The following is a 15,347-nucleotide window of genomic DNA, read 5'->3' as shown; positions in this document are numbered from 1 at the left end:
CTTGAAGCTCTGAGATCCCAGATGGCTGTCTTTCTCAGCACGCTCCCTTCATGGGTGGGGTGGGGAGGAATACTGACTCATTAGGAGTTAACAGTCTGGGTTAGGAGAGAGCAGGGTGTCGAATAGTTGGTTCCTGGGCACAGTATCGATTCTGTAGGCATCCAGTTCCTTTGCATTTCTTGTAAAAGGGCTTGAGCCCTGGCACTGAGGAGCCCACTTCATCAGTGAGCTTCTCTAGCCATAGGGATGGGTCTCCAGCCCTGGGGGACTTAAGGCACCCGTTGCTTGTGCTTGTATTAGGAAGATGATTCTGATCATAAGAGAAGCTAATATTCCAAGCAAAACTCTATAATAAAGAGGAGGGATTCATGCATGTCATCATTTTCAAAATGCTCTGCCATAGCTTTAACAAAATTGAGTGTTTAATTTCTACTCATCATCAAAATTAATCATTAGAAAGAATACTTTTGAACATAATATGCTAAAATATTGGTATCATTGTGCTATGCATGTTAGAGAAAAAAATAGGGTTTTTTTTAATGTTGTGGAGAAATTGTGTTTTTCCACTATATTTTTTGTGAAATGTTAGAAATTAAGTAATGTCTAAAACCAAGAAAAATTAACCCACTCTCCTTCCATTCCCCTGGTTTCGGGATTTCAGAGACCAGACTGTCTTTTGCTGAATTATGAAATCTGGTGTTTTGATTTGTTTGGATTCCTTGCCAGAATTTATAGTCTATGATTAATAGTTTATTTCTTACTGTTCTAAATGCTATTTTGAAATAGTTAAGCTGGAGAAATTATTCCATTAATCAAAATAAAGAGAAATGAGAAAATAAATGGCAACATAATTTGTCACATTTTTAGCTGCGGAGGTTCTAATGCAAATGATGGATAAATGGTGTGGCTGGTAGATTTGAATCTCTGTATCTGTTTCCAGTGGCACAGAGGTAAAGAACCGGCCTGCCAGTGCAGGGGACACAAAGGGACGTGGGGAAGCTTCCCGGGAGCAGAAAATGGCAACCCACTCCAGCATTCTGCCTGGGAAAACCCAGGACAGAGGGGCCTGACAGGTTACTGTTTGTGGGGTTGCACAGAGTCGGACATGACTGAGCACGCACCCTGTGTGTGTCCAGCGGGCTTCCCAGGTGGCCCAGTGGGCGGAGAACCTGCTTCCAGTGCGGGAGACACAGGAGTGTTGGACACGGTCAGGGATATCCCGGGAGAGGGGCGTGGCACCCCGCTCCAGTCTTCTTGCCTGGAGAATCCCATGGACAGAGGAGCCTGGCGGGTGACGGTCCACAGGGTCACACAGAGTCAGACACGACTGAAATGACCAAGCAGGCTCACGTCTGTTTTCAGTATCCCTTTTAGATTCGCTGTATCACGGATCACATCTCCAAATTCAGAGGATTTGTCTCAGCAATTTCTTACTCATGTAAATCCAACTCATGTAAGCTCTTGAAACACAGCATGCATTTTTCCATTAACTATAACATAACGCCCAAAGTCGTGAATGCAACTAGTGATTTATCTGAAATGACCTGTGACACCCTGAGCCAGAGTGTAGTGATGGCTTCTCGGGAAAGGTCCTTCTCACCAAGATGTTCCGTGTACATTGTGGAGCATTAAGCATCACTGCGCGTGTCTAAGGCAGGCCTCGTGTGCAAACTGACCTCCAGAAGACTCGCGCATGTCCTGGCGATCCCAGCACTTGTGTGTGTCGGTCACTGACCCTCATACATGAGCATATATGCATTCCTCTACCTTGTAAGACAAAAGGGGTGAAAAAGCAGGTCTCGTCAAATTCCAGGAGTCAGTATTCATCCCTAGAACACTGAAATGCCTTAAGGAAAGATGTTTCTTCCAGTCTTCCTGAAGAACCTACAAGTCACACAGCCGCTGTAGAGAAAAGCCAAATTTTCTAAGAGCAGGCTTCTCATTTTCTGATGACTCTTTGTTTGTGGGAGAATAAGAACAATCTGTTTGTACTCAGATATCATGCGTCCACTTAGTTTAAGTGTTTCTGTGGCTGCCTTTTCCCCTGCGTCTGATTTCCTAATCGCTCAGGTGCAGTGCGTTCATTTCTTAGCAAACCCTGTAGGACTGCTGCAGTAAGCAGTAAGGTGATGGTCCCAGTGAGTGAGGAAGTGAAAACGCCTCTCTGAAGAGTGAGGTCCTGTTTGAGCACATCCCTTCATTCGTGAACAGCAGTCTGCCTCGGGATTGGTGGACTGAATTGAACACCCTGGTTGTTTGGGTTGGGTTCTGCAGTCCCCCCCAAAATAAGTAGTGTAAAAACTTTCCGCGCCTGCAGTGTGCAGCTTCAGTCCTTTAAGGACACACGGCCACCCTCCTGTCTCCTCTCTAACGGCCGGTACAAGTTTGTGAATTCTGGCTTGCAGGATGGGAAATCCAGGGGCTGCCTGGGGTGAAGTCTGAGTTGTGTTTACAAAGTGTAGATGCACACACACACACTACGCACGCATGTTCACACACATTCTTCACCCGTTTATGGAATCCTCGGCAAGTCTGTTTGCTGCAGCCAACAAGAAATCCCATTTTCCTGTTGTGAACACAAAGGCCATTTCCCTTCCTCTAATGAATGCCATTGGAGATGGATCTCTACCCACGTGATGTCGCTGTGCAAAAATACAAAATATCCTTCTCAGCTTACTGCAGGCTTCCCTTATAGCTCAGCTGGTAGAGAATCCACCTGCAATGCAGGAGACCCCGGTTCGATCTCTGGGTTGGGAAGATCCCCTGGAGAAGGGAAAGGCTACCCACTCCAGTATTCTGGCCTAGAGAATTCCATGGACTATACCCCTGGGGTCACAAAGAGTTGAACACGACTGAGGGATTTCCACTTTAAACTTGCTGCAGGAAATTCACAGTCTACTTAAGGAGGTTTAATCAACATTTTGTCACTGTTTCCTACATTTCAAATAACCCCCTGTTCGTACCACTGTGCCCAGCCCACAGCCCCGCATGAAATGTTGTTGGTATCTTTCTGACTTCTGCTAGATGTCGATGGGAAATCTGAATGCAGAGCTTTCCACAGGGGTTTTCTGAAACTGTTAACTAAAGAGAAGCATTTAATTCATTATGTCAACCGGACCTTCCTCCTGAACTTATTTCTAGGCTTGCTGCCGGCATAGCCGGAAAGCAGAATTTCACATGAGCGCTGCATTTTATCTGTGCATGCTAATTTCAAGCTGTTGGTTTTACTTCATGGTGAATTCAGTTGAAGGTTAATGCAGTTAAGTGAGATTAATCTTGCCCTGTTGTGTTATCCTCAGATTGTAAGTGCCATCGTTCAGATAGTAATGCTTCAGATGTTGCCTGAGAGCCTGTCTGAAAGCTGGGGCTCACCTTCCCTCTCCCTTCCATCTCCCTTCCATCTTGTAGGTCCCATGACTTTAGAACACCCCTTCCGTTTTTCCAACACCGTCGTTACTTTTGGCAATGAGTGGAATTCTCTCAGGTCCTGACAGATCTGTGGGAGTGCTGTAGTGTTTGTTTATATGGCCCCCAAATTTAACCCTGTTCTGGAATTGTCGTTCACATGTAAACCTACTTTGTACTACAGAGCACTGCTTTTAAACAATTGTTGTTGTTCACTTGCTAAGTCATATCTGACTCTTTGTGACCCCGTGGACTGCAGCACTCCTGGCTTCCCTGTCCTTCACCATCTCCCAGAGTTGGCTCAGTAAAAAATGATTATTTATGAAAATCCATAACTTGATTCAGGTTTCCTCCATTTTCCCTTAATGTCCTTGATCCTTTTCCAGGGTCCCCTCCAGGATATGACATTACATCTAATTGTCATGGCTCCCTAGGTCCTCCTTGACCCTGATTTTCTCAGATTTTCCTTGATTTTTCTTTTTTTTTTTTTTTTTAATTTTTGGCTGCATCATATGACTTGTGGGATCTTAGTTCCCTAACCAGGGATTAAACCCATGCCCCTGCACTGGAAGCTCCGAGTCTTAACCACTGGACTGCCGGGGAAAGCCCACCGATCCCACCTTGCCAATCCTCCTCCAGTCCCACCTTGCCATCTTTTCAACCTTTTCTCCAGAGCTGGTTCAGACCCTGGGATTTGCTGTTCTGGTGTGCGGACTGGAGATGCCCAGGGCCTCTCTGTAGACCCCTGACAGCTGCCCAGGCTGCCTTGGAAGCATTGCAAGCTCCTGTTGCCCGTGTGCCGTGTTCAGTTCAGCCGCTCAGTCGTGTCTGACTCTTTGTGACCCCATGAAGCGCAGCACGCCAGGCCTCCCTGCCCATCACCAGCTCCTGGGGTCCACCCAAACCCATGCCGTCCAGCCGTCTCATCCTCTGTCGTCCCCTTCTCCTCCTGCCCTCAATCCCTCCCAGCATCAGGGTCGTTTCAGATGAGTCAGCTCTCTGCATCAGCTGGCCAAAGTTTTGGAGTTTCAGCTTCAACATCAGTCCTTCCAGTGAACACCCAGGACTGATCTCCTTTAGGATGGACTGGTTGGATCTCCTTGCAGTCCAAGGGATGCTCGAGAGTCTTCTCCAACACCACAGTTCAAAAGCATCAATTCTTTGGTGCTCAGCTTTCTTCACAGTCCAACTCTCACATCCATACATGACCACAGGAAAAACCATAGCCTTGACTAGACAGGCCTTTGTTGGCAAAGTAATGTCTCTGATTTTTAATATGCGGTCTAGGTTGGTCATAACTTTCCTTCCAAAGGAGTAAGCGTCTTTTAATTTCATGGAGGCTGTAGTCACCATCTGCAGTGGTTTTGGAGCCCAGAAAAATAAAGTCAGCCACTGTTTCCACGTTTCCCCATCTATTTGCCATGAAGTGATGGGACCAGATGCCATGATCTTAGTTTTTTGAATGTTGAGCTTTAAGCCAACTTTTTCACTCTTCTCTTTCACTTTCATCAAGAGACTCTTTTGTTCTTCACTTTCTGCCGTGAGGGTGGTGTCCTCTGCATATCTGAGGTTACTGATATTTCTCCCGGCAATCTTGATTCCAGCTTGTGCTTCTTCCAGCCCAGCATTTCTCATGATGTACTCTACATATAAGTTAAATAAGCATGTGTCATAAGTTACAGCTAAAGCCAGGCGTGTTTGCCGGCCGACTCAGCGGCTCTGTGAAGGTTACTGTTTGCGCTTTGGGTGACGCTAAGAAAGTAGTAAGACAACTGCCCTTAGTAACCGGAAGGCAGAAATGAGCTTTTCTCTTGTCTCTTTTTTCCTCCAGGGGAGAGACCATTCTAACGCAGATGCTGTCCAAACAGTGCCTCTCAGAAAGGGAACCTAGAGATACACTTGGTCCGTTCCGGTGCCGTGACCTCGTCCGCAGCCCCCTCCTGAACGTCCCGACAGCCACCCTGGCCACCCTGTGGAAGACCCCCCAGCCGGACACCGCCTCGCATCCTGCAGCTGCCCGCCAGAGCGGAAGCTGAAGGGGGGCTTCTTGTCACGCGTCTAAACATCGGCGAAGATGCTCTTCTTAGAAGTACATGTAGATGTTCTGTACGCATCCACGTGCTCACCAACCATAGTCCGTGCTTTTTACAGTAAGCGAGGTGTTGGCAGGCACGGTAGGGACACAGAGCATCTGTATCGTTCAAGACAGGTTCGAGACACTGGAAAGATGCTCGTGTGTGTCGGACAGACTGGAGCAGCCACGTGGGATTTTGGAGGACCGCAGGGGTGACGTTGGGACTGACAGCGGGGGGCCAGGGGGGCGGGGTGCTGACGATGCCCCGGCCTCTCCGCGTCTTAGTGCGTATTTAAAATAGTAAATAAGAGGCAGGACGGGCGTTCAGGTGCTGTGGAAGCAGGCTCGAAGGGGCGGCGGGGGTGCCGGGTGACGAGGTCCTCCGTCTTCAGGAGTCCCACCGCCTGTCCCAGCTGAGTTCCCCTCCCATCCGTGCCCAGTGAACCCGGAAGAGGTGATGCGGCCGAGGGAAGGCTTTGATTGTGTTTCGGGAAAGAGCGCTAGTTGAACACTAAGAAAAGCAGGCTTCTTTGTTTATTCTCAGGACCTTCTGGTAACAGGGCTACATTCTGCAAACTGCTTACAACAGAAGACTGCCCCTCTTAACAAATGATCTAGCCACTGAACCCCCCCAACCCCGACCCGGACTCTTTGACTCAAGCGGGAGAACCCCTGGAGCAGGTGGGGGGCCAGGTCACCCCTGGGTCCTGGCGCTCTGGGGTCCTCCTGCACCCCCACCTTCCCGTCCATATGTCCCAGCAAGTAGGCGTCTTTTCTTCTCGGGCCTGGGGGCCTCCACTCGCGAGTCCCCTCGTTCCCAGACCGGGGAAGCCCCCAGGCCCGTGGGTGGGGGCGGCTTTATATACCTCTTCCTCAGTCACACAGAGGCAAGTTTTAGCGGGGGGTTAAGGCCCATAAGAAAGGATCTTAAGCCTTGCAGTGTATGCAGTTAAAATTGTATTCCGCAGAGATAAATGTTTTCTTTTCCCATCGCCATGACACTGTGTGTGATGGCGGGGTTTCTGAGACGTTCAGGTTTTTGCACATAGTGATCTTATGCATTATCACAAGTTACTGCTGCCTTGAATGAAAATGTTCTGTGAAATTTTTTGCAAAAGCTTTACTAGGTTTTTTTTTTTTTAATTGTGAAATTTTGTAAAGGCAGGAAATGGATTAAAACGAGCATGCTAAATATATTTTTCAAAAAAGCAATAATTTTACATGTACAGAAATTATCCTAACCTTTAATACTGGTGAGAGCGACAGTTTACTTAATACAGTAATGGATTAGTGCAGTTTTTGTAGAAATGGGCTTCTGATACAAAGAGTTGTTCAAATACACACACACACAAACCCTAAAGTGTGGTTTTCCTGTTCTAATGGTTTGTTGAATTATATTATTATTATTGTTGTTGTTATTGTTGTTGTTCTTAGTTAATGTTTGGTTCTGGATTCTACTTGTTACTGAATTTAAATTACTTGACGGTTCAGGTTACTTTGCAGCATTTGCAAACGATGCAATGTAACTGGCTAGCTTATATCTATAAATATATATACATGTATGTACACACACATATAGGCATATATGTGTATGTATATATATATAACTTTTTTACTTATTTTTTCCTGATGTTCTTACACCAGATATGTTCCAGAATGACCTGTCGTGTTGGTGTCATTAGGGATGTCCGTGCAGATATGATCAGCGGCTGTAATTGACTGTCCTGCCAAGTTATTTGGACAAAGCCACAGAGACACATTCCTTTGTTCACGCTGGGAATCAGAATGCCTTTCTGTCGACTTACGTTTGATCACGTCTGTAGTCTCCCCCCAGTGATCATTTCTGTATTTTCTGGCTTTTATTTTCTTGGCTGACAGTGAAGGGTGACAGTTCAGGGCCTGCTGTTTCTCTGTGTTTCTGTTATTAAAGGAGCTATGTACACAACGTGGCGCGGAGGAGTTGCCTATGTGCGCACCTTCAGAGCCGCAGACGGCATCCTGGGAGCCCCTCTTGTGGGCAGCCTGCTCGAAGGGTGCTTCCTCGGGCCCTGCTGGCCGGACACACAGCCCGAGCCAGTTGGAATACTTGTTTCTGCCCGGAGCACAGAAATAAGGTTTTCACTTCATTCAGCAGACAGTGGGTGGGGAGGCCCTCCGAGGACGCTGCCTCTGAGACAAGCCACCTGGGGCCTGACTGTGGTTCCTTTCTTCCACTGATCATCAGTATTGTATGGGTTTGCTCATGCGTTGATGTCAGTTCGACCATAGTATTTAATATGATTTGTGTTTTACTTATTTATTTAGCCAATGTGGTTTGATTTGCTTTTTTTCGAATGAGGATTTCCGCGTGGTCTCCCCTGTACGTCACCTTCCGACTGTTACAGACTTTCTACTACCTCTCCTCATCCGCTGTCTCCTTGTTTCTCGACGGGATCTTGGAGTGTTGGCGTCAGATGTCACTTAGACAATAAAGGGTTTGGTTCTGCGCCGCAGCTTCTCCGTGTGTCTCCCCTCGACCCCCACCTGCGCTCCCTGCCTGTTGATCTCACCCCTGCTCCTTCTTGCTCACGCCTCTTCCTCCTCGTCCAACTCAAGTGACACAAGTGATGAGCTTATCGAAGTCTTTCAGGTTATTCACTCTTATTCCTTAACTTGAAGAACGAGCATTTCGATTCTCTGGACACTCAGCCGTTCAGCACCTTCTCCGGGCGCCCGCTGTCCTGTCTCTCCTCTCCCTTGGCTCCTGGGAGGCCTGGGGCCGTCTCAGACGGATGCGTTTCCCCTGGGCTGTGACACAGTCCAGATCCTCAGGCCAAGGGGGTGGTGCCTTCTAGGCTTTGAGAAGTATCCAGTGCTTTAAGAGGTGCCTCCCCATGGCTACTTACTTACCTTATAAACCAAGAAAGACACTCCTTTTCATGAAGATGCTCCGGGAAACGGCCCCAGGAATGACAGGCCACTCTGGTGATGTGAGGGAGGTTTGGGCCCAGACGTCAAGAGTGCTCCGTCCCAGGTTGTACACAGACGGCCCCGGGATGGGAGCTATCACCCAGCTGCATCCTCTGGGCTGTAGTCATGCACGCGCAGGTCGCAGGTGCGGAGGCCTGTGCCACCTCCTTGGGCCGCTGGCGCAGGCTGAGGCACCTTCTGTCCACCAGGAGTCAGAGTGTAGCCCGCAGGGTGGCAGGTCTAGTTAGAGCGAGGTCACAGCTGCACGGAGACCTCCTGGTGTCTCACAGGGAGACTCTCTTCACCCACATTCCATCTTTAAAGCAGGCAAACACCCCACTCCACGCCCTGCCCCGGGAGGTCTGAGCAACGCACAGAAAACAGCTGGGTCTCCCCAGGTTTGCTTTGCCACTTTCCAAATGTCTCCAGGCCTGAAGTAGCATGTACTGTTCCACTGCTTCTCACCTGGGTGAGCTCAAATCGCAGGACATTTTATACACGGAGCAGAAAGGAAGAGAAAGGAAAACGACAGGCTGGGACTTCAGGCGATGGTTTAGGTGCCCCCGTAAGCGTGTCTTTGTGGAATGACCGAGGGAAAATGTTCATTCTTCAACTTTGCTAATTATGCTTTGAGGCAGTAAAATGCAAAAGACCACAGAATTTGTATTTCTTTTTTTAAAATACAATTTATAACATTATATTTTGTACTCTTTATATTAGAATTTGTAACTAGATTGATGTATTTAACTCTATTTCTGAAAAAAATAATGTTTCAGTTGTGTGATAAAAATATTTAGATAAGACATATTCATTTTATTGGAAATTGAAATCAATAAAAACATCTTGGAGTTCTTGAGTTCTTGAAAAGACCTTTTTCCCCTATTTCAGGAGGTGGCTTGAATCGTTTGACAGCCCGTCAGGGTCTAGCATTTGAAGATTTTTGTTGGCAAACTCAGGTGTTAATGCTCTTTATTTATATAAGCAGGAGAGTTTGAGGGATGATCTCACAAGACGGTTCATCTGAAAACATGCTAAGGTGGCCAGAGGATTTTTTTTTCAAGTGTGTGGGCTCCAGGGCGCACACACTGTTTCTCTTTTCTAAAGGTGACTGTTTTCTCATTCACCCCTAGCACCTCTCATTCTCCGACACCAAATACAGCATTCTTCGACTTGCAGTACGTTTTCTGCTCAGATGGCAGAAACAGGACTTGGGCCCTCAGATGCAGTAACAGAATTTCAGTGTGGAAAGATAAACCTGAGTTTTGAAGTGAAACAGGTTTCTGTCTGAGCTGGCAGGGAAAGGCAGGAAGGGTGGGAACCTGACGTGGCCTTCACGTTGTGTCTGTCAGGGCAGAAAGTCGAGGCTGGACCGTGAAGGGGGCATGGGGGGGGGGGTCACGGACGGACCCCCTTGTGTCCCTGCGTTCTCTGGTGAAAATGAGTTTGAGGGGCTTTCAGAGAGTCTTTAGGTTTTTGTAGACATCAAACCCGGACCTTGCGTGGGATCTCAGTTTATCGCGGCTCAGTTAATTGAGAGCCCCGTTCCCCGCAGGTGGCTGGGTCTGGTGAGAAGGGTGCTGCTTGTAAATGCAGAGGCAGCCCGGCTCCCTCCCGGTACATGAAACAGGCAGAAATAAGCCCAGGTATCTGTGTGTCATCAGGTATGCAGAGTTCCCTCCAGGGAACACGGGTGTGTGATTTCCACGGGTTCAAACCACAGATGCACATCGGGAGTGTCCTGCGGGTGACTGCGCTCTTTCCTCCAGGAAGACGGCTGTCCTTTCTCTCTGTCCATCCACTGGTCAACAAAGAGCCACGTGGGTGTCCTGCTGCAAGCCCATGGACGTCCTCCTTGGCGGTGAGAATGAGGTGGCTGATGGTGTCTGAACGTTGACTGCGTCTGTGATTTGCCTCGCGCGCTGCTCAAGGCAAGTGTGGCCGAGCTGCACACACACAAGAGAAACCCCTGCGCCACGCCCCCCCGCCCCCGACAGGACATTCTTCCCCCTCACTGATCTGCCATTTGAAAACAAGAGTGGTGCGTTCCTGGTCTGCTACACATGTTCTCAATCTTGTGTTTTCAAACGCGAGGTATTCTTCCTAGCAGCTCAAACAATAAAGAATCTGTCTGCAACGCAGGAGACGTGGGTTTGATCCCTGTGTCGGGAAGATCCCCTGGAGGAGGGCATGGCAACCCACAGCAGTATTCTTGCTTGGGGAATCCCATGGACAGAGGAGCCTAGCAAACGGTTGGGACATGACTGAGCAATAACACTTCCACTTTTCATTCTTCAAGAGATCAGTGAAAATACTGAAAAGGGAGTGTGAAACGCCCTGGTATCTGCCTGTGTGCCAAGTCCTTGGACTGTCTGCCTTCCTCTCTGCCGACCGGTGCTCCCGACCTGGCAGGCTCCAAGGGCGGGGAGTCCTGCCGGAATCCGAAGCCTGGGAGCACGTGGCTGTCACACAGCCCTCCGGCCGGTTTCTTTTACGGAAGACGAGAGACAGTGAAACGAAGATTGCACTGAGAATGTTCTTCCTCTCCCTCCCTCTTCTCTGTCTCTGTCTCTCATTTCAACTAAAGAGGACATGATGGAGAGCCCCCCAGCCCAAGCCCCCTCTCCCAAAGGGATGTCACATCTGCTGCGAGCAGGGTGTCCCAGGGAGCCCCTGGCTTGGCTGCTGACAGCTCCAGCTGTGGCAGGGCAAGAGGGCGCTCTCCTTTCCTCGTCCTGGGGTTCATCAGCAGAAGCGCCGTGGTCAGGTCGCAAGAAGCCCCATTCCCACTTGACTCTGCCTCTCCAGTCTCCTCACTTTCTGTTCAGTTCTGGGAATGACATATAGAGAGTCGTGAAGGCAAACTAGATGCATTTCCAGGACGGGGTCACGGAGACCCAAAGAGGGGGTTTCTTTCAGGGAAGAAAGGTATATGTCACATGAGACAGGAGAGCGGTTGTGAGGTCATCGGAGGTCTGCCCTGAGAAACAGCGAGTTCTGGATATCTCGGGCTGCAGACCTGGGACAGGCAGGCGGAAGGTACAGGCTGACTTGGGCTCAGTAGACAGGATGACCTGAGGGTCCGGCCGTTTAACAGTAGGGCGACCTGCCCCTTGAACCGACAGATCTGACCCTGGAGCGGTCAAGCAGAAGCTTGGAGTGAGGGCAGCAGGACCAGGGTCCCTGCATGGAGAGGGCAGGTGGAACCAGATCTCATCGGACTTCAGGCTCCTCTGAAACTGTAGAAGTTGTGCAGAAAGTTTTTGACATAAATTCATTCAACAAATTCTGAGAGCCAGCCAGTCTAAGTGCAGCCCTCACCACCGGCATAGAAAGAGGAGCAAAATGGCACCTGCTCTTGGCGAGCTCACAGTCGAGGGGGAAGGCAGATGTCAACACGAATTCTGAGCCAGAAGGGTACAGGCTCTGGGGGTGTGGATGGAAGCGGGATGGGGTCCATGGGGAGAGAGGTCGAGGAGCTCCTGAAAGCAACTAAATGCCATGTATCCCTGGGACCGGGAGGCAATCGCCTGAAATTTTGGAAACAAACTTATAAAATGACTGGGGTAATGACTTGGAATTAAAAATGAAATTTGCATCTGATATCAAACCTTGGTTGACTGGGATCATCTGTGAGAAGATCTTGACATGAGGGAGAGAAGTGACGTGAGGCTCAGTGAGGCAGAGCCTAAGGAGATGCATTCTGAGAAATGCCCCTTGGAACGTTCAGAACATATTTTGACTTGTCAGATCTGACAGAGGAAAGGGACGGGGATCATTGTCAATTATCCCTTGATGACATTAACTCAAAGTGAGGCTTCAGGCAGAGATCCATGACACATACCAGGGGGAAGACACAAAACCCGGCATCAGCAGAACAGCCTGCGTCTGTGTAGACTCCGGGCATCTCTCCATGGCTCCTGTGTGTGTGTCTATCGTCCTTGAAGTTCAAGGACCGGAGACAAGCCAGAGGTAGACAATCCAGGTGTCAAGGGGAAGCTTGAACATGAGACGGAAAAGGTAAGACCTTTTAGGCTGAGAAAGAGAAAGGCCAGGAAGGACACGGGCCAGGCAGTTCTGCACAGGTGAATCGTCCTAGTCTAGGTCCAGGTGATGCCCCTTTCAGTCTTGGGGTAAATCCAGAACAATGGCAACAACAACCTGTGTAAAAGGACTGTCTGTGTGCCTGGAACTGAGGTGGAAATTTTCATCTATTTTTTAGCTCATTCAAGCCTTAGTGCTCTTCAAAGCAGGCATTATTAGCCCCACTTAACAAGTTTAAAAAAAAAGTAGAAGGTCAGAGGTGATGCATTCAGTCAAAGCGGCCTTGACGCCCTGCATGCAGCCTGTAGGGATATGATCTTCCTATGATACGTTTCATCTTTCTGAAGCACAGAAACCACCCCCGTCCGTGGGTCAGGGCAGCCGTCTGCCAGGTCAGGAGTATAGATACATGGCCCGCGTTCAAGAGACAGACGGGAGAATGTCACCAATCAGAACAGGTTTTGGATTTCTGGGATCGTATTTCAGAGGGATCAAAGGTTCTCTTGGTTGACTTTCTGTACATGAAGAACAGATACACAGAGGCGTAAGGATGCTGACTTCTGAGTGTGAGTCCAAGTGTGTCCTGTCAAAACCATCAGCTGAGCTCCTCCAGACCCAGCCTTCCCTTCTCTCCTTGCTCCTCCTTTCACACTTTAGACGTCCGCTTCCTCAAAACCACCCCCAAGTATGGATGAAACCCATCCTTGGTCCTCTGCTTCTTCTCCATCTATCATGTCTTGTCTTTTAACGTCAATCTTCCTAAAAAAGTAGTCCACGGTCACTTTACTTCTCCCCATTGCAGCTTTGAAAACCACCATCACCTTTGCTGAATTGTCTCATGTTATCAAGGGGGCTTCTCAAATGGCGCTAATGGTAAAGAATCCACCTGCAATGCAGGAGACCCAGGTTCGATCCCTGGGTCGGGAAGATCCCCTGGAGGAGGGCATGGCAACCCTCTCCAGTATTCTTGCCTGGAGAATCTCAAGGATGAAAGAACCTGGCAGGCTACAGTCCATAGGGTCGAAAAGAGTCAGATAGGATTGAATCTATTTCATATGCATGCACGCAAGTTATTCAGGACCTTATAGTTGTAATTGTTTTTTCCTTCTATTCTACATGTATTCTAACTTTTAAAATAGAAAAATGAGACACACACACATACTCATTCATATTCATCATCCACTCCAACAATGACAACATTTTGCCAGCTTGTGTTGGTATCTTTCACTTTGTTGTCATGGTTGTTTTGACTTGGAATCATTTAAGTAATTTCCAGACGTCATGACATTTCAACTGTAAATACTTCAGTGTGTATCTCCAAGGGATGTATTTTTAAAAACCATGATAGCAGGCATGTTGCATTCCTTATATTCCTTGATCCTTCAGTGGAATTTCTTCCAAAACCTCGCTCCTCGTTGGTTTTCCATCACCCAGAGTCTGGGTCTTGGTACCTAGTCTCATTCTCAGGAGTGAGGTGGTGGATGTCTGGTTGTGCTCTGTGAGGGGGGGGCAGGTGGTGTGGGTGGTGGTGGTAGGCGGGGTGGATGTGGGGTGGGCCAGTGGGGAGCAGGGGTGGGGACTTCCAGGGTCTGTGCTCGTGCCCTGGGATGGTCTGAGTGCCTGCCCCGTATGGCAGGTGGGTCAGGATGCCGCGGAGGTACCCCCACAGCTGGGAGCGATTAGGCCGTGAATTCAGAGTCGGGTGTGGGGGTGTGGAGGGAAACTTCATAAAGTGAAGTGAAGTCGCTCAGTCATGTCTGACTCTGCAACCCTTTGGACTGTAGCCCACCAGGCTCCTCCAATGAGTCCATGGGATTCTCCAGGCAAGAGTACTGGAGTGGGTTGCCATTTCCTTCTGAACCTTCATAGCTTCCTGCTAATTTTCTCAAGAATAGGACTGGCTCCAGTCACACGGCTCTCTGTGCAGCCTGAGTTCAAGTCATGCCCAGGATTTACTAAAACGCTGGTGGCTCATTGCAGACAGTGATTCTTGATGCCTGCTCACGATGCTGTGTTTGGCCACCTTCAAGCCTGACTCACCTAGTACCAGGGAGATCACAGCTCTCAGCATGGCAGGCCCCCTCCCATCCCCTGGATCCTTTCTGGAGGTCCTGTTAGGGTTCCATGCAACCCAGGCGCAGGCTAACGTATTAATGAGTCATGTAGCGTTTGAACTGAGTTCAGCGCCCTTGGGTTTGGAACGACTCCTATGGAAACAAAAGAACCATTCAAGGAAATATCCGAAAAGTTCACATCTGTCATGAATGCACATTAAGGTTTTAGTTAGGCATCTGCCTGGAGAACGTGAGGGCTGTAAAACCCCCAGAGACCATGTTGGCTAAAATTCTTGTTTAACCAGGAGGAGGTTGGCGGGGGAGGGTCCAGAGGGGTCACGTGACCCCCACCCCATCACACCCACAGGTACTTGGAGTGTGCAGTCTTCGTGCACCTTTATAATCTTTCATAGAGTGTGCGTTGTGCGGGCATCTCTCTGACACCTATTCCCTGCTGTCTTCACTTTCCCTCTTTCTCTTTCTTCTGAATTCACTTAAATGTTCCCCCATTGTCTGAGGGTTCCTTCAGGAAATACAGAACGCTGTGTTCCTGTATTTTTCAGTCAAAGCTCCCATGGATCTGATCCCTGCAAAGTTGGCAGCAAAACAGATTTTCCCATTAGAGTATCAAGGCTAACCTCGAATATTGGCCCAGTCTTCCCTGCTGGACCCCTGGAAACTTCACGTGCATTTACCTGGGGCTCCTTCCCCTTTGCATCATTTAGTTTGCTGTCTTTTCAAAGGTTTCCCCCTCCCCACTCCACAGGTGTCAGGTTTGGCCCCAGGGCGGAATCCCCAGGGCTCCTCCCGCAGACGGGGCGCGG

At 48.9% G+C, this 15,347-nt stretch overlaps 1 protein-coding gene across 2 annotated transcripts in view; it reads left to right on the top strand.

Annotated features, from left to right (window-relative positions):
• Positions 1-9,284, top strand: part of ZNF516 (zinc finger protein 516) — a 100,153-nt gene extending 90,869 nt beyond the window's left edge. For both annotated transcript variants that reach the window (XM_040264367.1, XM_040264368.1), the window contains exon 6: positions 5,237-9,284. In XM_040264367.1, coding sequence (XP_040120301.1) covers positions 5,237-5,296 — 60 coding nt within the window. In that variant the 3' untranslated portion in view covers positions 5,297-9,284. The remainder of the gene's footprint in view (positions 1-5,236) is intronic.
• The last annotated feature ends 6,063 nt before the right edge of the window (positions 9,285-15,347 follow it).

The sequence above is a fragment of the Oryx dammah genome, unplaced genomic scaffold (assembly GCF_014754425.2).
Source record: "Oryx dammah isolate SB20612 unplaced genomic scaffold, SCBI_Odam_1.1 HiC_scaffold_22, whole genome shotgun sequence".
In the NCBI taxonomy this organism is placed as follows: domain Eukaryota; kingdom Metazoa; phylum Chordata; class Mammalia; order Artiodactyla; family Bovidae; genus Oryx; species Oryx dammah.
This window is presented reverse-complemented; position numbering and strand designations above follow the sequence as displayed.